Source organism: Parasteatoda tepidariorum, chromosome 2, assembly GCF_043381705.1.
Source record: "Parasteatoda tepidariorum isolate YZ-2023 chromosome 2, CAS_Ptep_4.0, whole genome shotgun sequence".
Lineage (NCBI taxonomy): Eukaryota > Metazoa > Arthropoda > Arachnida > Araneae > Theridiidae > Parasteatoda > Parasteatoda tepidariorum.
The window spans coordinates 24,712,263-24,738,586 of NC_092205.1; the positions used below are offsets into that span (position 1 = coordinate 24,712,263).

Here is a 26,324-nt window from a genome sequence, read left to right on the forward strand (position 1 = left end):
TTTCCTAGAAAAAGTCTTCACTAGTTAGGATCACATGCACTGGAAAACTTAAAAATTACTCAGAAAAATTTTAAAAAAGTAGACATTTTAATTTTACAAAAAAAAAATAGAAATATTGAAAATACTGCAGCTTTTATGAATCCAGCAAAAGCACATTCCATTGCATTGGATCTACCTTTTTTTTTAGATCTTCCTTTGATCTACCTTTTTTTAAAGAAAATAATTAGAAAATGCATTTTTACAATATAAACGATCAATATCTGATGTGTATTAATCCTCTTCATCGAAAGAAACATCAAGGATTTATGTTACCAGTGTTATTATCGTAACATTTCTTAACTTAATACATTTTCTTTTTAGTAATTTTTTTTTAAATGTCCGTCAATTTGTTTCAATGTTCTTTTTAATTTTTATAACAATGAAAGAATTGTGACTCAAGCATTAATAGGTTTAATGTTTTCCAAAATTATTAATTTTTAGTTGTCAGGAGTATGTTAACTAAGCTACCAGTAGTTTTTAGTACTATAAGGAGAGAGCTAATCATAAAAAGATAAGTAATTAATATAAAAACGCCAAGGTTTATAAAAAATGTAGATTTGTATGTGTTACTTAAAAAAGGCCATTACTACGCATCTCTCAAAATCAAACAGAAGCTTGATCCGCAGCCCATTGTGGAATTTCATACTTTTAATGATAATGTCCCAATTATAATCAAAGTGGATGTGACAATATAATAACAAGCCATATTTTAAATTTATTTAAAACATTTTTGGTAAAAAAAGTACTAAGATTTCCATGTAGGTTTGTGTGTGTTAGGAATATGTGACGTACCTGTTGAAAACAATACAAAGGGATGGTTAGATGTAGAAATATGGCTTACAACTTATTTTCGTAACAAGCGTCTATCCAACCAAACTGGGAAAAGGTGAAGGCCTAAATAAATCCTATATATGCTTTTTTTTAAACAGTGGCAGGTTGGTAGGGCATTTGACCCATGTCCAAGAATCTGTGGGTTCGATCCCAGGCCGACCAAAGACCCTCTGCAGTAAAATGGTAACTGATGCACGTTAAATCTGTTGAGGAGCAACAACGGATGAGGAACTGTTCAACAACGTATATAAAGAAAATAAACACTGGATATTTACTCTATTTGGAAGTACCTTTCTATATATGTAAAATACAAGGTTGCAACCGAATCAGAATTTGAGCATGTGGTATTTTAGATTATCTTTTAATTTTTCATGACAAAATTACGCTAATCAAGTTCTACAATCAGAAATTTTCGAAAGATTGTTGAATAGTATACATTTGTCTGCTTTTAGATTGACATTGTTACTGTGCAATTTATCTTTGTTTCTGTGCAATTTACGTTAATGTAATTTTTTAGAATCATCTAAATCTGTTTTTATCAATTTACACTATATTAAAATTAAAAAACTGCCAAGGGCGTGTAGTTTAAAATTCACAAATTGCTTGTTTTCATTGCTTCATAGTTTTGAGAAAATTTTATAGGCCTAAAAATTATCAAAAGCTATTTCTTCAAATCTAATAAATGTCACCTGTTTTGAAAAGTATTGTGCTCTAAAAAAGAAGAAAAAATATATCAAGACGAAAATCAACTTAGCAGAAAATTCAAGATGGTGATCATAAGTCTTCTAAACCTTTAAATTAAAATGTATTTTGTTCAAAATTGCATACAACGAAAATCTTAACAGAATTAAAAGCAAACAATTTTATTATTTCATCATAGTTCCAGTTTCACAACTTTACCAATGTTAACAAAAAGGCATTTTATCATTGATAATTTAGCTTAATGAATTTTTACAGCTCACTCTACAAACAAACAGTTTTAAATACAGTATGTGAAAAAAGAAACATAAATTACATGAAACTCAAGTTGTGTAAATCTTCCACTTTTGTTTGACCCATCATTTGTGGAAGATATTTGTAAATAAAGTAGAAATGTCATGTTTTCTTTCCGAGAGCTTTTTTTGTCAAAGAGGCTTTGGCTGCTTCAGCGGCTTCTTTAGCTAAAGAAAGGAAAAAATTTTAATAGTAGGTTAATTATGATATTCATACTATAGATAAAGAAGATATCTTGGTGAAGAATAATATAAATATGGTGATGTTCAGGAAGGCATCCAACTTTGTGAAGTTTTGAATTAAATTAATTATCAATATAAATAATCTAGATCAGAGATAACAAACCTTTTGCATAAAATGTGCTTAAATTATAGTTTACTATTTTCGGGTGTTAATTGCACCACTCGTCTAGTGTATAGTTATGATTAACTATCCTAAAAAGAACTCCCTTTGTGGTAAGCAATAAAACAAGATTAAGGAAATAAATATTTTCAATGTTTAATATCATGAAAAATTAAGTGTATCAATACATCTTATATATTTATTAATTTTTTTATCATTTAACACGTGACGTCGATTGCCGCACGTAATAACAGGGAAATCTCTTTCAGGCCATGAGTACTATTGTACGATGCGTATTCTGCTAAGTTCTCCCACCAATATTTTAATAATGCGAGTCTCTGGTGGCCACAAGAATATCTGGGTTGGGTTTTTTCAAGATTCTACAAGTAGACAGCAATAGTAATATTACAAAATATTCGCATCAGGTAAAATAATAAATTAAAATATTACGAAGTTATCCAGCAGTAAGAAAAACAATGCATGCATAAGTAAAGCACATATATATTTTTTAAAAATTCCCTTTTTTTTTAAGGGACCTTTCTTTTGGACTATTTTAATTTTCTTAGACTTTTCTAACTATAAGCTGCCTGTGAATTTCAGCTCAATTAAAATAACAACAAAAGATGAAAAATGCTTAATACGCACTCATAGTTAACTCCTTTTTCATTTAGACTAAAAAATTCAAATTAAAATTTTTCTTGCAACAGGACTTATAATGGATCAATAAAATGGGAAATAATTAAACTTGAAATTTTACTATCATGACAATTGCACAACTCACTAATCAATCAATATCAGGTTCAATTATGAAATATCTTAAATTAAAAAAGGAATTATCTAATAATACAATAAAAAAAGTGTGACAAGTGTCAATCAAATGATTTTTAATAACCTTTTGCTTCTTCTTCTCGGCGCTTGGCAGCGTCTTCCCTTTGCTTTTTGATGATAGCCAATCTCGCCAAATCTGCTTTTGCTTCATTCGTCTTTCCTGCAGCATGCATTTTTTGATAATGCACCTTGGCCCTTTGTTTATCCAACTCTTCCCTAAAATAAAGCATTTTATGTATCATCTTTTTGAGTTGAGAAGCTTTTGAATAACCATTCTCTTATATATTAAAAATGCAATTTAATATATTAAAAATGCAATTAATCTGAAATTAATACCTCTGATTATGGAAGTTTAATATTAAAGATTTTAATAGGGTAACATTTGCTGCAAAGGAAAAAATTTCAAAATTTCTTGTTAATTGAGTCAAGACTAAATTCAACTAATGAAGGCTAGTTACCTTTCTCGACGAGACAGTTGTGCAGTCGGCGTTTCATCAAGCTTAATTGTTTCAACTTTCTTCTCTTTTTTGACAATACGATTGGGGTTTTCTACTTCTATTAAATGCTGTACACCTTTTGCTTTAGCCTAGAAAAAAAAGAATGATTAATAGGGAGAAGACATGAAAACAAGCTTCGTAGTGGGCTAAAGAAAATATCAAGAAATTTTTTTTAAAATCAGAATTTTAAGAATTACTTTCATTTAGAACCGATAATATCTTAAATGCAATTTTATTAATTTAGCACAGAACAACTCATAATAGCTCGAGATCACTTTATGTAATTAGAAAATATTTATATCGTTGCCTTACATAAAATTGTTAATTGAGTTTCTTTTTCATAAAAATGACTGAAAGTTTAAAACAAGGAATACTGTGGGAAAAGCAATTATTTGACAGTTCCAAAGCCTTAACTATAGAATTTGCAATCTTCAGAAGGATTAATAATTGAAATAAAAAGACATTAAAAATGTAAAACTTTTGATTCTTCAAATCAGTTATTTTAAAATTCACATTTATGTTCAATTTATAATAACAACCAGAGTTCAATAAAAAAAAAATTATAACAAAACATAATTAATGCCTGCAAATGAAAGAGAAATACATCTGGCATTATTAACAACTGAAAAACGAGTTAATTTAATAAATCTTTTCGTTTTTCAACTTTTAAAAAAATAAAATTGTGTTGCTAAACAAAAGTGATAACTTACTTTCACAACAGTTAGACAAATATTTTTAATTAAACAAACATTTTAGATAAAACATAATGAATTAATCATAACAAATAGATGTTAGATACAAATTCTGAAGAAAAATAAAATGATTTTTCATAATAGAATACTATTTTTTTTTTTTTTTTTTGTGCAAGGGAATGGATAAAACGGTTACAAAATAACTTTTTATACACCAAAAATATATGAAATCTAACAATTTTTACATTTCAAGATTCCTACAGTATACAGTGCCAAACATAATAAATGGGACAGAATCTAAATTAAATTGAAGAGCTGGTGATCTGTTTTCCATTATGATTCTAATTTTACCAAAGAAAATGATTCAATGAAGATTGATTTAATAAATAAATAAGTAGCCTGAATTATTTATGAAAGAAACAGGTTTTTTGAACGTAGATCTATTTTCAATGTAAGTTTTCCAATTACAAGCACAAGCAAAATTCGCTGTTCTTTAGTAGTAAATGGGAAATCCGCAGGCTTTATGGTGACGACTAATGACACTCCTGTAGATAGACGATTAATATATTAGAGCAGTGTTCCCCAACAGTGTGCAGCGTTACGAAAAATTACACAGCGTTACGAAAAATTTAGAAAGGGTGCACAAAAGTCATAAATTTGGGAAACACTGTACTTGAGAATGGGTCGGAGGAGAATATTAGGCAAAATTTTGTCTAGATGAAACAAAATGGATACCTTTTACTGCCTAAATGTTATAGTTTCTGCGAGTAAAATCTGGAAATGGTCAAAAAAATCCATTTCACATTTGTTTCTATGAAAAATATACTAATATAAAAGAAATTAAATTGGCTTTCTACAAATCATTTTTTCTTTTTTTTTAAAAGTATCTAGGTGCTTTTGATCTCATTGAGAAAGCCTCAAGGCACCTAAAAAAAAATTTTATAATCCACCTCTTATCTAAATTTTAACATAGGATTCTGAATTTTTTAATAGAGTTCAATGTAAGCAGATATTATTTATATGTAAAACCCTTTTGTGAAACAATGAAAAAAACTTTTAAAATTTAATTTTTTTAAGAACTAAAATTTGAAGAAAAACAGATACTATGATGTCCTGCAGACATGATAAAAATAATAAAAACATGTAAATGACTTGAAACAACTTTTAATAAGCAGTCAAAAACATTCTAGTTCAAAGAAATTAAAAAGTTAAAAATATATATTTTAAATTAAAAAAATTTTTTAAAGATTTTTAAAAACAAATTTATTTTAACTGATCTATAATCTATATAAAATAAGTGCCAATATTGCATATCCAAACCAATTAAAAAGTTTTGATTCTATAGATGTATTAAAATTTGACCAATCTTGTCTTCCTTCCTCAATGGCACGACAGCCCCGGGTGGGCCCTGGCCCTCTCAATCAACTTCCTCCAGGCCTGCCTCCGCCTGGCAGTTGTCTTCCAGTTTGAGACTTTCAAGACTGAAAAGTCTCTTTCCACGCAGTCGGCACATCTCAGTTTTGGTCGACCTCTGGGCCTTGATCCGATGGGCTGAGCCAAAAAGATTATGCTTGTCGAACGCTCTGTTCATTCGAATGATGTGACCAGCCCATTTAATTCTTTGGATTTTTACATACTTGTTAACATCAGGCTCTCTAAAAGCACGATTGAGTTCTGAGTTTGAACGTCTGTACCAAGTACCATCAACTTGTGTGCCCCCAAAAATGGATCTTAGGATCCGACGTTCGAAGATTCCCAAGGAATTCTCATCTTTCTGTGTTGTTGTCCAAGTTTCTGAGGCATATGTTAGGATAGGTCTGATTAAGCATTTATAAATTAACAGTTTAGTATCTCTTTTTAGTAGGTTTGATTTTAAATATTTTTTTAATCCATAAAAACATTTACTTGCACTATTGATTCTTCTTTGTATTTCGGGTGCGATATTGCCATTAACGTTGACTTCAGAACCAAGATAGACAAAACTGTTTACTTTTTCAAACTTGTATTCACCAATTTGCAAGTGAGTTGTAGAATCAGTTATTTTGGTGCATTGCATATACTTGGTTTTCTCCTGGTTAATAGTGAGATGCATTTTTTCTGCCTCTTTTTCCATGGATAGAAAAGCTTGCTTTAAGTCAGATTCTGTTCGCGCTATGATGTCAATGTCATCGGCAAATGCAAAAATTTGTACAGACTTATGAAAGATATGTCCTCGGTATTGATTCCTGAATCTCTGATAATTTTTTCTAATGCTAAATTGAAGAGCAGGCATGCCAATGCATCACCTTGCCTTACACCATTTTTTACCTCCATTGGTTCCGAGAAGTCATTTTGGATTTTAACTTTCTGCATGGTCTTACACATTGTAAGTGTGGTGAGTCGTACAAGCTTGTCCAAAATATTGAATTCTCGCATAGCTTCAATGAGTCGCTTCCGGTTTACACTGTCGTAAGCAGTTTTGAAATCCACAAATAGGTGGTGGGTACAAATTCAAAATTCCCTGGTCTTTTCCAGAATCTGTCTTATGCAAAATATTTGGTCAGTTGTAGACCTGCCCTAAAACCGCACTGGTATTCACCAATGATGTTTTCTACATAGGGGCTAAGTCTGTTAAATACCAATCTTGTCTTACATGTGAAAAACTCTGAATTAAGAAAAAAAGAGGTTTAAAGACAAAACTTTTCAGTGTGTGGGTTACAGAATTTTTGTTGTAATTGCCCAGAATAAAAAAGGTCTTAATATATATTCTTTCAAAAAATCCCTCTGGACCTCTTACAATCAAATTCAATAAATGTACCATTTATATACTTAGTTAGACTACCTTTTTTTATAGCTTTTTTTAACATTCAAAGAGGAATGAAACAAGAGTAACCAATTTATTTTGTATAAGTGTAACCTGTTTAAAATAATGTGTTTTAATTTAAAATGTTTTAATGATTATCATTTAATATGTAATGCTTCCCTTCCCACAATTTAAAATAAGATTTTATTGCATAGTTTTGAAAATATAATCAACAATGTAAATTAGCAAATACCTTATGTCTTTTTCAGGTAACAAGAGTAACCCCTTTCAATTAACCTTTCTATATAACTAAGAAAAGTTATGAGGTTATTCTAGCATAAATATAAAAGGTAGACATAGGTAGGTAGACTTTATTATATAGTGAAATATTTGTTCTATTTAAACAAAGAGCTCAAAAATAAATGCAAATCATAATGCAATTCCACAATAAATGCACTTACAGTTACATACAAATTAAAAAACAGTAGAATTTCATTTTATTCTATAATTGCATTCCAAAAAATAAGAAGGCATTAAACAGTATTCAAAATAACAGTCCAAAATGTACAAATTTATTTATTGTACACAATTATAATTTTGCTAATTAAAACTTATACAGCAATCTAAAAAAATTTAAAATCAATAAAAAATAAATAATTTCAAAACAAAACCCATAAATAAATTAATGGTTTTAAATAATCATTAAGGAAAATTATTATCTAATGAAAATTAATAAAATTAAACACAGACTTTCATGAAAGAATGTCAGTTTGTACTATTGAACTATGGGAAATTGCGGACTAATGTGTTTTCCTATCACCAACACCAAGTTTAATTTGCGTATTGTACCTGTTTATAAAATATTAAATGTGTTTACATCAAAAGGAAATTATTATAAATATGTGTAAACTCAAATAGATTCTTAAAATCTGCAATAATTTAGGAACACAAACAATTGTGGATTATAGCTCCATTCTAAAAGTTAGGTTATACAGTTAAAAATACAAACTGCAATAATGGTTTATGAATAATTTTCAAACGATAGTTTGGTTTTTGTAGATAATTTTGCACTAGAATTACACTAATGCACTATTGACAATAATTTGAAGATAATAGTGGCACACACCTATAATATACACCACCACAATCTAAATCACTAAAAACAATGTTTTTCTTTGGATTTCACACTTGCATTTTCAAAATGACCGAGTGTTTTTTCTACAATATGTTGATGCATTTAAGGAAAGAGTAAAAAAAAACTAATAACCAAGAGCAGAATAATATATAACATTTTGCAAGAAGACTTCTGACAACTACAAAATGTTCTGAGGGTATATACCATGGCAGTTTCGAAAAGAAAAAAAAGCTGAACATTGCGTATTAACATTATATTAGAAACAGGTCTTTACAGTTACAGATTAAACTGCACTAAAAACTGCAATTTAAAATAATTATTTTATTAAATAAAATATAAATTTTATTAAAGAAAATAGCTTTTTTACAGAAATTTTGAGTTAATTCACTTCAAAATTAAAAGATTTTTCTGTTAGTCATTTCAAAATACCATTACTTATCACAATTAGAATAGTTTTTTTACTGAAAGCCAATCTAAAGATTTAATATTCCTTTGGAAAGTAGAATACGGCTTATTATTAATTAAAGTATTTCACGGGCTTTTAATCCAAATGAAGATTTTAATTAAAAAAGAAGAAAAAACAATTAATGAATGTCCTCAGTATATCATTTTTAAGATTTGGTATATTAACAAGGTTGCTCAAATCTGGAAAAAAAATTCCCTGTGCTTTCCCTGTACACATTATGCACAATATATTAACATGAAACACAATCACTGTGCTCTTGCATAAGCTATATTGAACTAACTGCAGTGTTTTCAATACAACGCGAGAACCTCGCATATTTTTTTCTTTTCTCGCAACAAAAAATTATTAACGCGAGAAGTTCGTGCACTCTATTGATCAATTTCAAAATGCTCGCATTTTGGAAAAAATTTAGTCTTTTGCCATTTTGAATAAAATCCGTTTCACTTTTCTTCCTTGATCTTTCTTTATTTTGATCATCAGTCTTTGTTATCTAGCTTCCCTATTTACCAGTAGTATTCAGAACCGGTGCGAACAGCAGACCACCCCCCGAAACTGAACCCCTTTTAGAACACATTTCTCTGCAACCACGTGTTCACCGTAGTTAAGGTTTCTTCATGTAAGACGTTTACATTTTTTGTGCATGAATGTAAAATGGACAAATACTTTGTTAAGGCAACACCTTCTACTCCGTCATGGACAAATGAAAATTAAACAAATGTCAGTAGAAACGGTCAAAACGAAACAAATACGGATATTTTTTCAGCCAAATAAATATAATAGCTGATGAAAAAGTAGATATAGAATATTTTCCATATGATGATGCAGCAAAAATATGCAATTAGATGTTTAAAATGTACTATAATTAAAGAATTTTTTTTTCCAAGTCTATTCGTGTTTCTTTCATTTTTAGAAATCTCACTTAACTTTTTGAAATCTCACCCTGTTTTTGAGAAAGAGTGAGAAATTCTCTCCCATTTTTTTTCTGTAATGAAAACACTGTAACTGTACTAGTTTTAATTGCTGCAAAAACCTAGAGAAAAAATGATCAGCTGAACATACTTAAATGATGCCATTAGTACATGAAATAATTTGCACTTTGAGTAATGACTATTTCTTTATAAAGACAGGAAGAAAAAAAATTCCAAGTATTTTATCAGTGTGTAAAGAAATTCCCAGCATTTTCCCTGTTATTTTAGATGATTTTTTAATTCCCTGCATTTTCCACGTTTTCCCTGTGGAGTGGCAACCCTGATTAAAATGTTAAATGGACTAAAATCCTTTTAACTAAAATGAAGAAAGAAAAGGAAACAATTCCATTTTTTTTAAACAACTAATATTTAACAAAAAAGATATGAAAATAGTAATCTTCTATAGAAAATAGTTAATCAACCTAATAACAGTAAAGATGTCACTCTTATAAAATTTTTAAAGAAAATTTCTTTATTTATTATTCAAGAAACAAAAAAATTCAGAACAAACATATCAGATAGAACAGATAAGATATTTTAACCACTTTTATACGATTTGTGAATAGTTCATCTCATTTAACATATAAAATTTTTACAATTTCAAAATTATTAAGTTTATAATTAAAATTAAGTTGAAAAAATTAGGAATTGCGTGGGAAAAAAAGGCACATCTGATAGCCTAAAAATTTAAGTAGATGACATTCGGAAAAATTAAGGATAAGCTTTTCCTCATATTCAGAAATATTTAGCTTATAAAATTCCAAAATATAAAAAACATCCAAATCATTCCTTAACTGAGCAGATTTCATAGTCTACTTTAATACTTATTTAAAAAAATTAGTACATTTACATTTTTTATTACTTAGAGCATTATAAAATTGTTTCTACATTTGATTTATAAGTGAAAAATAAACAATTTCATACCGCCTTTTCTTCTTCAGTTCCACTTTCTTCTTCTTCAGAAGATTCCTCTTCTTCTGAGCTAGATTCTGAAGATTCTTTTTTTTCTGCACCTTCTTCATCCTCACTACTGCTCAATTCTCCCCGTTGTTGCTAAAAAATTGAAACAAAGATATAAACAAAATACTCCCTATATTATTTCACACAAGAAAACTCCCATCTAATCACTGGTTATTAGGATTTAATTATTTCAATAGACAAGATGAAACTAGTAATGTCAAGGACTAATGTAATAACTCCTGAAAATATGTATTACATACCCAGGGGGTAGCAGCAAAGTTTTTTAAAATTTTAGGGTAATTTTAGGAACTTTTTTCAAAAATTTTAGGGGTAATATATGATTTTGTTAGGATAAAAACAGATCACACGGTAGTTTATTACATAACAGAAGATTATTACAATTCATCCACACATATCATAAATAATTGCAAGCCATAAAATAAAGCTCTGAAATTTATTAAGTCAAGAATGAAATCTCTAAAGTGTAAAAATGAAATTTCAACTTTACATATTACCTATCAGAAATTAAGTGCATAATTCAGGAACAGGCAANTTTCTGATGTTGAGGTTTTCTAAAATAATTTGATATTTTCAAACCTTGTTCCATTAGCATATTTTTGGTTGCAGAGTTTGTAAAGATGATTATTCACCTTTATCTTTAGATAAATGTTTAACAGATCTTTTGTATTCCAACAGAAAAAGTTGCCAAGTTACAAATGAAGAATGTCAGAAATAAAGATTATTAACTTAGACACAATAACCATACAGGTTCATATAAAGTTAAAATTACTTTTAATTAAACCAGGTAGTATAAACTAAATAAGGAAAAACCTAACAAGAAATTTATAAACAAAAATTTATATTTAAATTAATCATATTATGAGAAATAATATATTAATAGTACAAATAAGTTTCCAATGTTTTCTATAAAAAATTAGTAGTTTATTGTGAAAAAATGGTAGAACTTAAATTCGAAATTCATGTGTCGTAAAAACGTATCAAATATATCCGAGTTTGAAAAACCATATGTTAAAAATTATCAGAATAAGAAAAAATAAATGGAAATGGCCTTAAACAACATAGCTTTATAGTATTCATTGTGAAACAAACCACTTAACCACTTTGATAACTCAAATTTGAAATTTATGTGATGTAATAACATCAGTGTTTGAAAAACCATATGTTACAGACCGAAAACATGATAAATAACAGCCAAAAAAAAACTATCACCAAACAATGAATGCCAATTATGACAGACTCGTCGAAATGTGAAAAATTATACATAACTGACGAAAAAACTATTAGGTTGCTTGTAAAGTTCATGCTGATACATTATCTAGTATCATAAAATCGTACTTTCAGAATGACAGGAAATTACAATAGAATCATCACAAACCAAACATCGTATCAAAAATATTTGATTTCAAAAAATCAAGCCAAAGGGGCCTTTAAAACGATAACAGCGAGAAATTAGGGAAGAATCGTCACGAATCAAACACATCAAATAGTGGTCAAATTTGAATTTTGAACATCCTATTAAACATATCAATGTTTAAAAAACCCTGAAAAAAGATTGAAAAACTTATGAATAAATTCCAAAAAGTTAACATCAAAGGCTTGCAATAGAATCGTCACAAATCCAACAAGTGAAAAAGTGATAACGCAAATTCAAAATTCACACTGTGTAACAACGCTAAAATAAAAAAATAAAAATTTACATTTGAAAAACAGTGAGAAGGCCGAAAAATTATAGCTTCCGGAAAATTTTCATCAAACAATGCGAAATTAAGATGTCAGAGCCCGTAATCAGGTTCATAGGACAAGCGCAAATAGACAAAGCAGAGCAACAGACAGAGGGCAAACAGGGCAACCCACCTCGCAAATGCTGCCCAGTAAGAACCCTGATAAAATGTAATTTTTATTTAATTTATGGGAATGAATAATAATATTTATTAATAATGCTGCATTTTCCCATTATGAGAGAATGGCAGTTTTGTAATTAAAGAAGTTAACTTGTTTTAAAATGTGTGAATGAAGTTAACTTGTTTTCTCTTACGGGATATTTAAAGAGTTATATTAATTTCACTTATAAAATTTCAAAAGCAAATAAATATTTTCTCATTCCCCCACTATGAGAGAATGACACTTTTGTTAGAAATTGATTCTAATATTTTTAAAGACTAGTCGAAAAACGATACTTTGTTCCAGGAACTAATATTTTAAAGCAGTTGAGGATGGACATATACTGAAATATTTTCAGTAAAATTATTACTTTAAACATAATTATAACTAAAATTATTATTCTCATATTATGTTATTATTAACTCATATTAATAAAAAGGTTTTTCTAAACATAAAGTGTGACTGCTGCTTTTCTCCTCGTTACCTTTTTCTGTATCTCATTACTAAAAAATTAAGAAATTTCTGACACAATTTATTTTCTTGCTATTATTACCTGAAAATAGCCCTGAAATGGAAAATAAGCTGTACAAAATGACCCATACACTAGATGAATCACTTTTAATCAAGTGATATACATACAATATTTATACATCATAAAATAGCAAAGTAATAAAAAAAGAATTTGTCCAGTTAAAATGTCAAAATAATAAAAAAACAATCTGAAGTAAATAGTTTTTTATACCCTCCATTGCCTTTCTTTTTCTTTCTTCTCTAAATTTTGGGCTAACTCATCAGGATTTGTAAAATGTCGACGCTGACCCTTATGACCACTTCCACCTCGCCCTCGTCCTAATCAAAAAGAATTATTAATTTCTATAAGTTAAATAAGAAGAAGAAAAACTGGAGAAAAAAAATTAAAGATAAAGCATACCCTATTAAAAAAAATAATTATTTTTATAAAAAGTAAAAAAAAAAACCACATAAAATTTTAAAATAAATTATTGTGAATCATCATGAATATTAAAAATATTACATGGTTTTAAATTATAAGCATGTCTGAAGTAAAAAGAATGAAATTGAAATAAGCTTAAAAAATGAAAACTATGCACATTAACATTAAAAACACCTAAGAGCTCATTACTTTAAAATCTACAATTTAATACTAATCTCAGGGTGAGTTAAATAAAAAGCCAAAAAAAAGAAAATAGTTATCCACAAATGTTATGTGCAAAACACAATTTAAATATTTGAAAAAAATACATAAATTTGAGCAACAAAAAAAAATTTGGAGGAGGCATATATACATAGAATATTATCAAGATTTAAATAGAAAAAAATATATTAACGCCTAATATTTTACTTAAAATGCATGATTACAGGTCACAATATGTCATTTTAAATCATGCAAAGATAAATTATGCAGTGTGATTTTAAATTGTGGGAATATGAATTGCAATGTGTGAATGTGCAATTTTTTTTTTTTTTTTAAATTTTGTGACTAAGAATATTGAGTGTGATTTTCAATGTTGTGAGTATGAATCACGATGATAGTATAGAAACACCCACAGAAAATATTATCAGTTCAATATTATCATCAGAAATGAAACATGAGAGCAACTATATGCAGCACAGAGCATAAGTAGGGCAGAGTATACATGTATATTTATTAAGTACAGAGTGTAAACAGTTCTTAGGCAAGATTTTAAATATTATCTAAAAACTAATTTCTTACATTTACAATATAATTTTATATTATAAACCGAAACAAACGTAATAATTATAATGTTTTCACGCAAGAAAACAGTTATAGTTCTTAGGATCTACAATACTGCCTACTGAACTTACATGTAAACACAACAAAAGCATTAAAAATATATTTATCATAAATTTAAAAAAATAGAGACAAGTAAAGCATATAAAATAATATATATTAATTTCAGCAAACCCCACTTCTTACGAAAGCTAAATCAAATACAAATGCATTTTTCTGAACATAAAAATATTTAATGTTTACAAATCAGTCTGCAAATTTAGCCTACTCATTTTAACAATGTGTCTGAAAATTATTATAAATTAAGCAATCGTTCATATAAATTTACCTCTAGGCATCTCGTATGGAAGGTTTAAAATTCAAAATTCTAAAAAATAAATAATTAATGTAGTTTGATGAACATGAAATAACTTTTATTTCTTAATTCTCGCTGTTGGACACGCACTTGCAACCCTATGATAAATATGTTGCCAAATGATTTAAATATCACAAATTTGTTTTTGAAGGAAAGCTTTCGTCGAAAAAATATAAATCATTATTTAAATTAATTTAATTTTCTAACGAATATTGATAAACTTATCGAACTATCTTAGCTGAAATCATGTTATTAACAAATCAATAAATACAAATTAAAAATTATTTATAAGTTGAATTAATAAATTATGCCAATTCAAGCGATAAATTTTAAAATATGGTAAAAACCGAATTGTTTCAGTTCAGATCATTGATCTCATTAGCTTGCCAATTTCGGAAGGAAAAAAAAGCAGTTTGGTTAATTAATTAATAACTTTTTTTATTTAAAAAGTAAATGCTTCTATAATTTTTCTATTTTACTTTTATGTCAAAATTGTCCTTCAATCTTTTTTTCTCTGAAAGAATATATAAAATTTATTAGTTTTTGTCAATAACTGCAACCTATTCTTTAAATTATGTTTGTTTATTTATTTTTTGCTTCAGGGTGTGAGTGAGTGATAGGAGCAAAAAGAATTTAATGATATATTTCAGACAGAAAGTTCACTTACGAATATATGTGCAGGCACTTCTCGAAAATATCGTTTAGGTAAATATAAGCTATGATCTAAAAACTATTTCCGTTAGGGGATGATTATCATACGTACGNTCAATAATGAATCTGTTTTTCGAAAATAATGAAATTTTTCAAAATAATTTGGAGAGAAAAAACAATTCATTACATTTTCGAGTTTTTCTTTTTAATTACTATGTGTAATGAAAAATGTTCAACATTTTTGTGTTTCCTCACTAAAAAAAACCAATTGTTATTTATTTGCTCAGATATTTTTTAACAAAAATGTAAACATAGGGGAATTATCATTACTTATTTTTTTACAGAAATTTTTTTTTGTATCAACATCTGCGCTATTTTATTTGAATAATACTTATTTAGCAAATTATTTGTAAATAACTGTATAAAAAACATAATTATATCTTAAGTTTAATTTACAAAATATATTAAATTTCAATACCTGTAGTATTTTTTATGATACCTTGCATAACTATCTTATTTCAAAGTTTATATTTATTGAATAAGTATTAAAAATTTCCTAATTTTCTGGTATCAGTTTTTTTTTTCTTTGAGTCAGTGTGCTTTATTATATATATAAAAAATTTAAATTATCAAAATATCTAGTTGAAACTCCAATTAAGTTTTGTCAGTTGGAAACATTTATGTCTTTCAGCAATTTTTAAAGAGTTGTATTTTTAGGTATCTACGTTGCTCAAGCATGCACAAAATTGGCGCTCAATGTTTATGAATTAGTTCCTGAACTATTTTAAATGTTAATAGAAAATATGTAAAAAATAAAACTGTTTAATGAAAAATTTTCAAAAATTTTAATTAATTTTTTTTACCTCTGTTCATCTTACTCTTTTATTCATTTTATTTTCTTAGTGCAAACATAAACTTAATTGTAACCATTTTGGCTGAGCTCAGTACATGTAGTAGAATGAAATTTCTTACAGATTTTTAATGCTACTACAAACTTGTTACTTCCATTTTGGATGTTGATGCATTTCTACCATAAAAGCTTTGCCTTACTCATGTTAGTCCAAACATGGCAATTTTGTAGTTTTTGTGGCCCACTATCAAAATAAGTTTGCCCATTCCTGATATTGCTTAATTAGGGAAATAAACTTTTTAATGTGTTTTGAATTGATAATGTTTAAATAACTTTAGTAGATTTGCAAATGGTGTCTGAGATGAAGGGTAACACCAAGTTAGCTGAGTTAAAGAATGTTATTTGCAAAATAAATAGATTTAATTATATTTTTAAAAGTACACAATCTATGATTTATAAATCATAAATTGTGTTATAATCATATAAATTATTATAATTTTAAAATAATTGATGAGCATGCACTGTCAATATTTTTGAACATTGAGTGGTGACTTGAATATTGTACACAACTATTAGTTGCATTGTAACCTCTATTTACTGATATATGATGATAAGTTGTTCTTGAACTCTATTTGTACTCTTATTATTTTACAATACAAACTCTGTAGTACTATTTAATACAGTCTATATATATATATATAAGTTTAAAATGTAGGTAAAACAAAGAAAAAATTGCAGAAAAATGAAAAAAGAAAAATAATAATAAAATTAAAAATAGCAAAAACCAAAAAAAAGGCAAAAAAAAATTTTTTTTTTTAATCCGGAAAATAAAATTTTTATCTTTCTGAATTTTTAAAAAAAATAAATTTTGTACTTTTTTTTTTTTAATTTTTTTTTTTTTTTGGTTTTTTGTTATTTTTATTATTATTATTCTTTTTTTTCCCTTTTTTCATTATTCTGTAATTTTTCCCTTGTTTTATCTACATTTTGACCTTATTTTATGAGTTCTATCTACTTGCAGCTTATGCGCAATAAATAAAACTTGTTGTTTTTCTTAATTTTCTTCGTGTTTTTTGTATTTATTTATTATGGTATATATTATATTATGCTAATATTTTAAAAAATCTAGAAATATTCTAAGATTTCTAAAATGTAATTTGTAAGAGCATACACCTCCCCTCGATTCCCATGATAAATATGTATGCAAGGAGAGAATTGAAAAATATGGAAATCAATTTAATAGTTTTTAAAATGAGTTTCTTAAATCACCTCAAGATTTTTTCTATCTCACACACTTCCTTAACTTAAACCATAAATTAATTTGTATCTGAAATATGTATGTTTAATTAACTTAATAATTTATTTTTTCTTTTCTTAATCTACTTTTTTTTTTCTTTTTTGCTAAATGAGTAAATAAAACATGTTTTAATTTTCTTTTAGTTTGGAACAATAAGTTTATCAAGATGCGTAAACGTTCTGTCCAAAAAGGTGATGAAAATGATGAGCCTTTTGTTCATTCCAAACAAAAAAAGAATTCTACGAAGTCAAAGAGAATTTTTCTACAAGTGATTTTTCTAGCTCTTTTCATTCTCTATATTGTTATTCCTGTCTCTGTGTATTTGTGCCCCTCTGTTAGACGCCATGCTGTTTTTCTTAATTATGTAAGCCTTTCTAGGGCAACCAACCTTTCTGTTCCAAGCGAAAGTGGACTAAAATGTGCCAGAAACTTCTACATATCATCTGACAAAGGGGTCAAACTAGGGGTTTGGCATGTGCCTCCAGCGTCAATGCATTCTAGATGTAAAGAAAACACAATCTCACCAGACATTGAGTTTAGTGACCAAAGACCGGTTTTCTTATATCTTCATGGTAACGCCGGGGATCGAGCTGGCGGTCATCGAGTATCACTCTACAAGGTTTTGAGTGAAGAAATCGATGCTCATGTTGTGGCATTTGATTATCGTGGCTTTGGCGATTCAACCAATGTTTCACCAACTGAAGCTGGCCTTGTTGAGGACACAACGGTGGTATATGATTGGTTGTTGAAAAGAGTGAAATCTTCAAATATTTTTGTGTGGGGACATTCTTTGGGGACTGGAGTTGGAACAGCCTTCCTTGAGAAAGTGTCGAAATCAGCCAACAAACCAACAGCCCTCATTCTAGAAGCTCCCTTCACAAGGATCGTTGAAGCTGCTAAACATCACCCTCTTTCCATTTTTCATCGATACATGCCATTTTTTGATGTCCTAATTGCTAAACCTATTGGTGATGAAGATACAGGATTTGATAGTCTGAGCCGGATACCACATATTTCTCGTCCCCTTCTTATTTTGCATGCAGAGGATGATGGTTTTGTACCTTATAATCATGGTAAAATATTGTACGAAAGTGCTTTGGCAACAAGAAAAGAGTTGCCATCTCATTTTACTAAATTTGTAGGTTTTGATGGGGAATTAGATTTGGGGCACAAAAATATTTATAAGAGTCCTGATTTGCCAAATATAATTAAAAATTTTCTAAAGGATGTACAATCATAGATTTTCAAACATTTTAATGTTCATTTTTAATTAATTAATAGGGTAGGGATAAATGTTTCTACTTTATTCCATATGATAAATGAACACAATAGAAGTTTATGTTAATGTAGAACAATCTACATAATTATGAATATTTAGAATTATTGCAAGCATCATTTTGACTCATAGAAATTAAAAAAGTGGCACAGGTAAGTGCCATTTTTTTAAAAGACTAAGTTAATAAGATAAAAGTATGTTTTCACTTTCATAAAAAAAAACTTGAAAATATTTAATGATCTGCAATAAAAATTTATTGATTATGGTTTAAGTAACCTCTGCCATAATTCTAGTGTTAAATGATATTATTTGTTTATAGGCTGCTGTGCGGTCTTATGTTTTTATACTGCTTGTTGTATAGTCTTAGATACTTAAATTAATTAACTTTATTTATGTAGCATCCACCTTTTAATTTAGGTCTGCCTGTAACAATGTTGAATGTTTTCCTAAAACCTAATTGCAAGAAGCTATGGATACTTTCTAATACATGCAGACTTTAAATTGTACTTGAAATTAACTCAAACACATTTTAGTTTTATAAAAAATCAAAGAATGAAGTATAAAAATTATTTTTCAAAATTTTAGTTAAAAAGCTTGTGTTATATAAATCGTATTAATTATTCAATGTACCATTAAACTATGTATTATTTACCTTGTACAACTACTGTCTGCCCACTATGAGATAACTGTAGGTATGTTATTAGCAGTTGCTATAGAAATAGATTATTCTATTGTTATACAGGTGTGCTTTTCTTCCACCTAGTGCAGAACAGACAACCAATTTTGTATTCTAAAACAATTTTTTTTTTCTGTATTGATAAAAAAAAAAAAAAAAAAANAAAAAAAAAAAAAAAAAAGAATTACCTACATGCACTACATTGGAACAATTTACTTTCATAAAGACCTTAAACAGGTCTACTGGGAAGAACTGGTAGCTGGCAAGTTTCTGTGTTTTACAAATTGATTATTAATTTAAGTTTCCCCACGTAAATAATTTTTCTAAGTGAAATTCGCCATCCAACATTTAAAATATCAATCTTATTTTTAGTTCAGTATAATTTTTGTATTCTAGTACATTTCTTCTATCATAGCTTTTATTTTGGGAAATTTTCTGTCCAACTTTATATTTAACTCAGTGTAAAATTAAGTGTGCTAAGAAAGTTGTGTGGTATTAAAGCACAAGTGATATTATGAATTATATTACAATAAGCAAATTAATTATCTCATCATGTTACTTATGCAAGTTGATTTCCTTTAGTTTAGATCATTATTTAGCATATTTTATATTTTTATATTTATTTTTAGAATTTCATTTATGAAAACTTACTATCAATTGTTAAACAGTCTCTGTGATAAAAATACAGAATATTTTCTATATTATTCCATTTTTTCTTATTTTTCTGTTTGTGTCATGTGCTGTATTAACATAGCTGCCAACTTTTACGGAAGAGTTTTCCCTACGGTTGAAAATAATTTTGGACTTTAAATTATTCAAATTTACAAAAGAACTGATAAACATGCAATGGTGTATTCAAGTGGTGGGGAAAACTGGGCTCCACTGATCTTAACACATTTAACACCATTAAAAAAACAAACCAAAAACTTAACAAAATTAAAAAAATTAAACTAACAGAAATTGATTTTTCAATATTGTTGTTACACATCTGCATTTTATTATTTTTAATGAAAACATAATTTGATTTGGAACCGTGACGGCTCAGTGGTTACGCACTGAACTGTCATTCTGAAGCCCTAGGTTTGATCCCCAGTAGCGGCTAGAAGCCCACCCTGCTTCAGATTAATGGTTACTAGCTTGTCTGGGAAGTAAAGTCGGCCTGTGTGCAATGCTGACCACATTGTCACAATCATGCTGTTGTCATGGCCACGAAATTTGGAAGCCTTAACCTTTTGCCCCCCCCCCCCACGGCCCATTTGGGCTGTTGCGGAAATACTTTACTTTTTGTTGTATTTTTATTTAAATTTTATCATGTTAGATCTCTAAATGTAAAGGATAACTTAAAATAATTAAATTTCCTTTAATATTGCCAAAGTTTTACTATTATTCTGAAAAAGAATTTAGAAGAAAAAAATACTATAACTGAGAAAGTTGGTAGCTATGGTATGGTATTATTATGTTATTACAATTTTTTTTTGTGTTACTTATAACTATAATTAAAATATGTGTTCTCATTGTACCCTAATTTATAGGTTGCATTAATTTTTTAAAGCCTTTTCAAAGGTTATATTAAGCTGTTAGGATTTGCAAATTTTATAAGAAAATGTTTATCAAAATGGTATTAATAAATAATGTTTCTTTATTACTTTGCTTTTAAGTCTTTATGATTTGTCATATTTTGCTAGATAGACTGATCATTATTGTTAAAAATTTGTCTCAAATTTATAGTTGTTTTCAGGTTTTGGAAACCATGTATTTATTTTGGGCTATATGATGTATAGTACGCACAACAAAAACGGTCAACCCTGAATAACTTTTGATCTAATCATCGAATCTTCCCGTTCTCGAACTCTATCTTAATGGTTCGAGGGAAGGGACTTCAAACATGCTTATCAATTGGTGCAGTCGATATTTTAAGTTACAAAATCAGGCACTAAAACGTACTTTCTTCGAATAAACATTCCTTTTTTTTTCAACGAATTCGAATTTCTGCTCCCCAAAATATGCGTTATAGTCGCAATCTAAGAAATATGGTCCCAATAGTTTGGTCAGGTGAGCGGTCCAAAGTTTGAACCTTTTAATGCTAATTAAATATTACTTTTTGTGTATTTCGCCATTACTCGAAAAAATGAACACACAATTTTAAAATTCGTTTAAAAAAGATAATTCTATGTAAAAAATAACTTTAGGTAAATATTAATTACTTTTTATTTTATTTAATCATAGTTAAAAAACATTTTGAATTGTAAAATAAACGATTTTATACTTCAATTTAAAGAATGTAATTTTACATGGCAAAATACGAGATTTGAGCGAAATCGGTATAATAACTCTTGAGAAATAAATTTTTTTTAAAAAAAAAAATTATTTTTAATTAAATTTTTTTTTTTAAAAAAAGAAAGAAAAAGGAATTTTTAAGTTGCACTAATCAATTTGTACACCATATCAGAAACAGACTTTTTTAACAAATTTTAATTATATTTTCCGTGTATAAAGTTCAGGTATAAATACTCATTATTCTAATTGACTTTAGTTTACACAACAATTGCCAAATTATAATTTTACCGTAAACAAATATTAGTTTTCCCTATTAATATTAGCATAGGAAAATTGCTTTACTTTTTTATTCGTTAAAGATTATAATTATGAATAATGTAACATGCTCATCAAACCTCTCACTGGGTAAAATAACAAAAAATAAACACTTTTTGATATTGTCTTTTGAGATTTTCACATGTGTCTGTAAAATTAATGCATTCCTGCAACAGCCTATTGTAGGCCATGGGGTTCTTGAAGGTTAAGGCCCACAATTTAATGACCAACAGCATTGTGCACATGCCGCCTTTACTTCTCAGACAAGCTGGTAACCATTGATCTCAAGCTGAATGGGCTTCAAGGCGCCACTGGGGATCGTTCCCTAGTTCATCACAATGGCAGTTCAGTGCCATGACCAAAGAGTGGTCACGGCATGTCGTAGTTTAAATATATTTACAAGGTATTCCCTAATGACTGTTCTTAATATATATTTTTCGAATCATTTAAAAAAAATGTAGATCAGCGATTGTTATATTAGTGTAGAAAAAACTCTAATCAAATCAAACAAACGACTGATTTGGGGAGCGCAAATGAAAACATCTAAATCTCTTTGATTACTGGAAGTATAGTTTGTCTACATTGAAAACTCCCCCCGCCACAAAGTCTGAGACCGCCTTCTGCTATGGAAACAAGAATAACGCATTTCATTCTTTTCACTCTAGGGATAACATAATAGACCGAGAAAAAAAAGATTCCCTTTCTCTCGCCAACCGGAGCCAAAACCTCTCTTAAGCAATGACATCACACCCCTACTTAAAATAGTTATACCTCGTTACCGTAGTCACCACAACGGGTCCAGACGAATGGCTAGGGGAGTTCTTACCTTAGACAAACTATAACAGGTGTTGCAAAGCTATTATTAAAAACATCTCTCAAATTTTATCAGGCAGTTGACAAATTTTATTGCTTTCAGCCTCGCTCAGTAGTGCTTTGATACTTCTTTTCACTTCGTTGTAGATAAGTATATTCCAAAAGTATATATTCAAAAGGCGGAGATTACAAAGGATCTTACTAATCATTTTTTTTTTCAATACAAATAGATCATATACATTAAAAACTAGTATTCATTAGTAAAAAATAAAAAAATTCTTCTTTTTTTTAATGCATGCATGCTTAAAAAGGATATTTATTCTGTTCCAGATAAATATTCAAATTTAGCTATTGGTTACACCAATGGTTTTTGGAAGTGAGCCGTGTTTGGAACATTTTTCCTTTAACTCAATAAAAGACGCTGGTGTTTTATGCTGTATTTTATAACCATAAGTTTTTAAAATGTTAAACATAGTAGTTTCCCCTTATTTTGACCTAAATTAATACATTATAATGAAAGAAGTATGAAAAATTAATGATAATTTGAAAAATTAATACTAATATGAAAAACTAATAAAAAATTTGCGTCAAAGAGTTAAAATGCTGTTTGTATGCTGGCCATTATAAATCATATTTTTAGAGTTTTCCTATTTCTTACGTACACTATAAAAAATTCCAGATCAAATTGCAGTAAAAAGTACCGGCACTCAGGGTTTTTACCGGAACATGTTATAGAACAAAAATCTGATATACCGTAATTATTTTTACATTAATAATTACTGTAAAATTACTGAACCATTCTATTCAAGCAAATATTACTGTAAAAATTACGATATTTTACGGTAAAAATGGATTTTGCAGTGAAATGGTACGATATTGTATTTCAGAACCATAAATTATTATAATGCTAAATATAATATCTTTCATTTATATTGACCTAAATTAATACAAAATAATGAGAGAAAAAAGTATGAAAAATATGTTTAATAAAAATTCCGCGTTAAAGGGTTAAGTTCTATGTAATTTTGTATTAACTAAAACAGTCGCTTTTTTGTAGTTATTTTATAAAAATGAAATTAATTTCTTTTCCTTGAACATTTCGTGATGAGAAGCTGTGACTTAACTAGAACATGATCAATATCACGTGTTATTATTCTGAATCACTTCCTGAAACATGTATATTTATTATCTTCTGTTTCTTCACCTTTCCTCTGATAAAACAGATACCTTTCATCTTTACACGGAAAGAGGAAGCATTTGAATAGCATATTCTTTAAGAATTAATCCATAAAAATCCCGTTATAACGACATTTCGTTACAGCTGGTGGAATTGCCGTTATAGCGAGATTGTTTGTTATAAGGAAATACACATATTTAATGTTAAAAAAGGAAGAAAGGACTTGCGTGCAATAACTTTTGAAGTCTTTGATAACCTTGTTGATTTCAGTAGAAACCCATCAGGAAGAAACATGGAAGTGTGCAGCAAAATTTTTAAAAAATAGCAGAAGTTTGAAGATAACTTGAGCGGTGGTGGCTCACACCGTATGTCTTATAAAAATAATTTTACTACCACTTCATATAGGGCAAAATTGACGATCATCACCGGTCACAGAGTGACTAAAATTAAAAATTGTCTATCACCATTTTTTTTCCATCAAAAATGCACCCCGTTGACGTTTTATTATATTTTTTTAATAAATATATGAATATTATATAATATTCTAGAAATTTTTTTACTTCACGCTAGATTAATAAAATTTTTAGAAATGTATTTTGAGAAGGATTTCAAAAGCAACGCCTTTCGTTGTTAATATAAAAAAATTTTTTATCTTTTAAAATTTTCAATGTTTAAAAATGTGGCCATTGTTAAAAATACTACAACTGGCCAATAGCAAAATGTCATAACTTTGCCCTATTTTTCAGTATTTTAGATAACTGAGCTTTAAAAAAATTTTTTCTACACTGTGAACTCATTCTTTCAATTGGTCAACATTAAATTCTATGTAATTTAACATTGTGCACTGACTAAAACAATCGCCATTTTTTCTTCTTTTTTTTTATTATATTATAGGGCCGTGGTAGCCCAGTGGTTAGAGCATCGGTCCGGAGGGACAAGGGTTCGATCTTCAAAGCCCCTTTATAACTTAATTCACTAGGTGAGAGGAAATCCAATATCACCAAAAAGATGCTGACGTAATTTTTAGTCAGTGTCTTATTTTAAATTATATTTTCTTTTTTTTAAGTACATTCGTTTTATAAATAAAAGATATTTTTTATAAATTAATTCATTTCAATTATTTTTCCTTTGTAAAAAAGAGAAATCTGTTTTTATCTACATAATGTTTGCATATATTACATCTGTAGCCCATTGTGCAGCTCTAGTGCGACGTAAATTAACAACAACAACAATATTACATCTGTAAATGGGTCCCGCAGTGAACTGATCGTTAAGACACGGTTCTCAGCAGATCACCGAAGTCAAGCATCACTGGCTGCGGTCAGTGTGCGGGTGGGTGACCACTTGGATCAGTGTGCGTAGGGACTGATGGTGTGCGGTATTGGTCCTCGTTAATCTGTTCTACCGTAAAGTGCTCGAATTCGCGTGCAGGTCGTCGGGCTACCGAAGCGGGGGTGCCATCCACTCTGCTGAGGATCAAAATTGTGATGGCATGTCTTCGGATCATCCTCCGGGATGTTTCCCAGACCGTCGCCAATAGCCCATTGTGCAGCTCTAGTGCGACGTGATGATTGTTGTTGTTAATTTACGTCGCACTAGAGCTGCACAATGGGCTATTGGCGACGGTCTGGGAAACATCCCTGATGATGAGCTTCTCACGAATCCTCACAATTTTGATCCTCTGCGGAGGGGATGGCACCCCCGCTTCGGTAGCCCGACGACCTGCGCGCGAAGTCGAGCACTTTACGGTAGCACAGTTTAACGAGGACCAATACCGCACACCCTCGGTCCCTACGCAGACTGATACAAGTGGTCACCCACCCGCACACTGACCGTAGCCAGTGATGCTTGACTTCGGTGATCTGCTGGGAACCGTGTCTTAACGATCAGTCCACTGCGGGACCAATCATCAAGTGAAATTACTGCGATGCGACTTTTTTCAAAAGAATTATTAGGGAGATTGCGTACTTTTAACTGTAGCTCCCGTACGTAAGAATTGAAGCAACTGCGCATGCTTGCGTTTATTTTAGATTTTATGTATCTTTGCGATATGTTGGCGTGATTAACGCTAGAACGACAACAAGTAACGCTGTTTATAGCTGATAAATGCTGTTCTCCTTTTATAAGCCTACCTTTAAACTGAAAACATAGACATGGAATGGGAATTTGAAGAAATGTATTTATAAATGAATCGTGTAATATTACTGTTGTCTAATTCAGCGGTTCCCAATTTTTTTCGGCTACGGAACCTTAAACAATCATTCTTTTTTCGGCGGAACTCCGACTTCGTAGATAACATTTTTTCAGATAATTATGAACATTATAACCTATAAAAACTATTTTTTAAATATTTGATTAGCGGAAAGAAGAGTTTTCTTTGTTTTATCACTAATAATCTTAAATTAGGGTTCATTTTCGAGAGTTAAATTTG

General features: G+C 29.0%; 2 protein-coding genes across 2 annotated transcripts; one reads left to right on the forward strand and one right to left on the reverse strand.

The window, feature by feature from the left end:
• Nucleotides 1-1,717: 1,717 nt before the first annotated feature.
• LOC107447868 (28 kDa heat- and acid-stable phosphoprotein) lies at nucleotides 1,718-14,980 on the reverse strand. Its single transcript, XM_016062903.3, has 6 exons — nucleotides 14,535-14,980; nucleotides 13,178-13,284; nucleotides 10,498-10,626; nucleotides 3,492-3,619; nucleotides 3,098-3,249; nucleotides 1,718-2,030 (listed from the first exon to the last, which is right to left on the reverse strand). The coding sequence occupies exons 1-6, from the start codon at nucleotides 14,542-14,544 to the stop codon at nucleotides 1,966-1,968; spliced, it is 591 nt and encodes a 196-aa protein (XP_015918389.1). The 5' UTR covers nucleotides 14,545-14,980; the 3' UTR covers nucleotides 1,718-1,965.
• A 183-nt stretch (nucleotides 14,981-15,163) lies between these two features.
• LOC107447867 (lysophosphatidylserine lipase ABHD12) lies at nucleotides 15,164-20,956 on the forward strand. The gene is made up of 2 exons (XM_016062902.3): nucleotides 15,164-15,266; nucleotides 17,503-20,956. The coding sequence occupies exon 2, from the start codon at nucleotides 17,526-17,528 to the stop codon at nucleotides 18,597-18,599; it is 1,074 nt and encodes a 357-aa protein (XP_015918388.2). The 5' UTR covers nucleotides 15,164-15,266; nucleotides 17,503-17,525; the 3' UTR covers nucleotides 18,600-20,956.
• The last annotated feature ends 5,368 nt before the right edge of the window (nucleotides 20,957-26,324 follow it).

Coding starts and splice junctions, on each gene's coding strand:
- LOC107447868 (XM_016062903.3), bottom strand. Junction 10,627..13,177: donor AAAAAGAAAGGCAATGGAGG/GTATAAAAAACT, acceptor TCAATTTTTTAG/CAACAACGGGGAGAATTGAG. Junction 3,620..10,497: donor GAACTGAAGAAGAAAAGGCG/GTATGAAATTGT, acceptor TTTTTTTTCTAG/GCTAAAGCAAAAGGTGTACA.
- LOC107447867 (XM_016062902.3), top strand. CDS start 17,526: ATGCGTAAACGTTCTGTCCAAAAAGGTGATGAAAATGATGAGCCTTTT.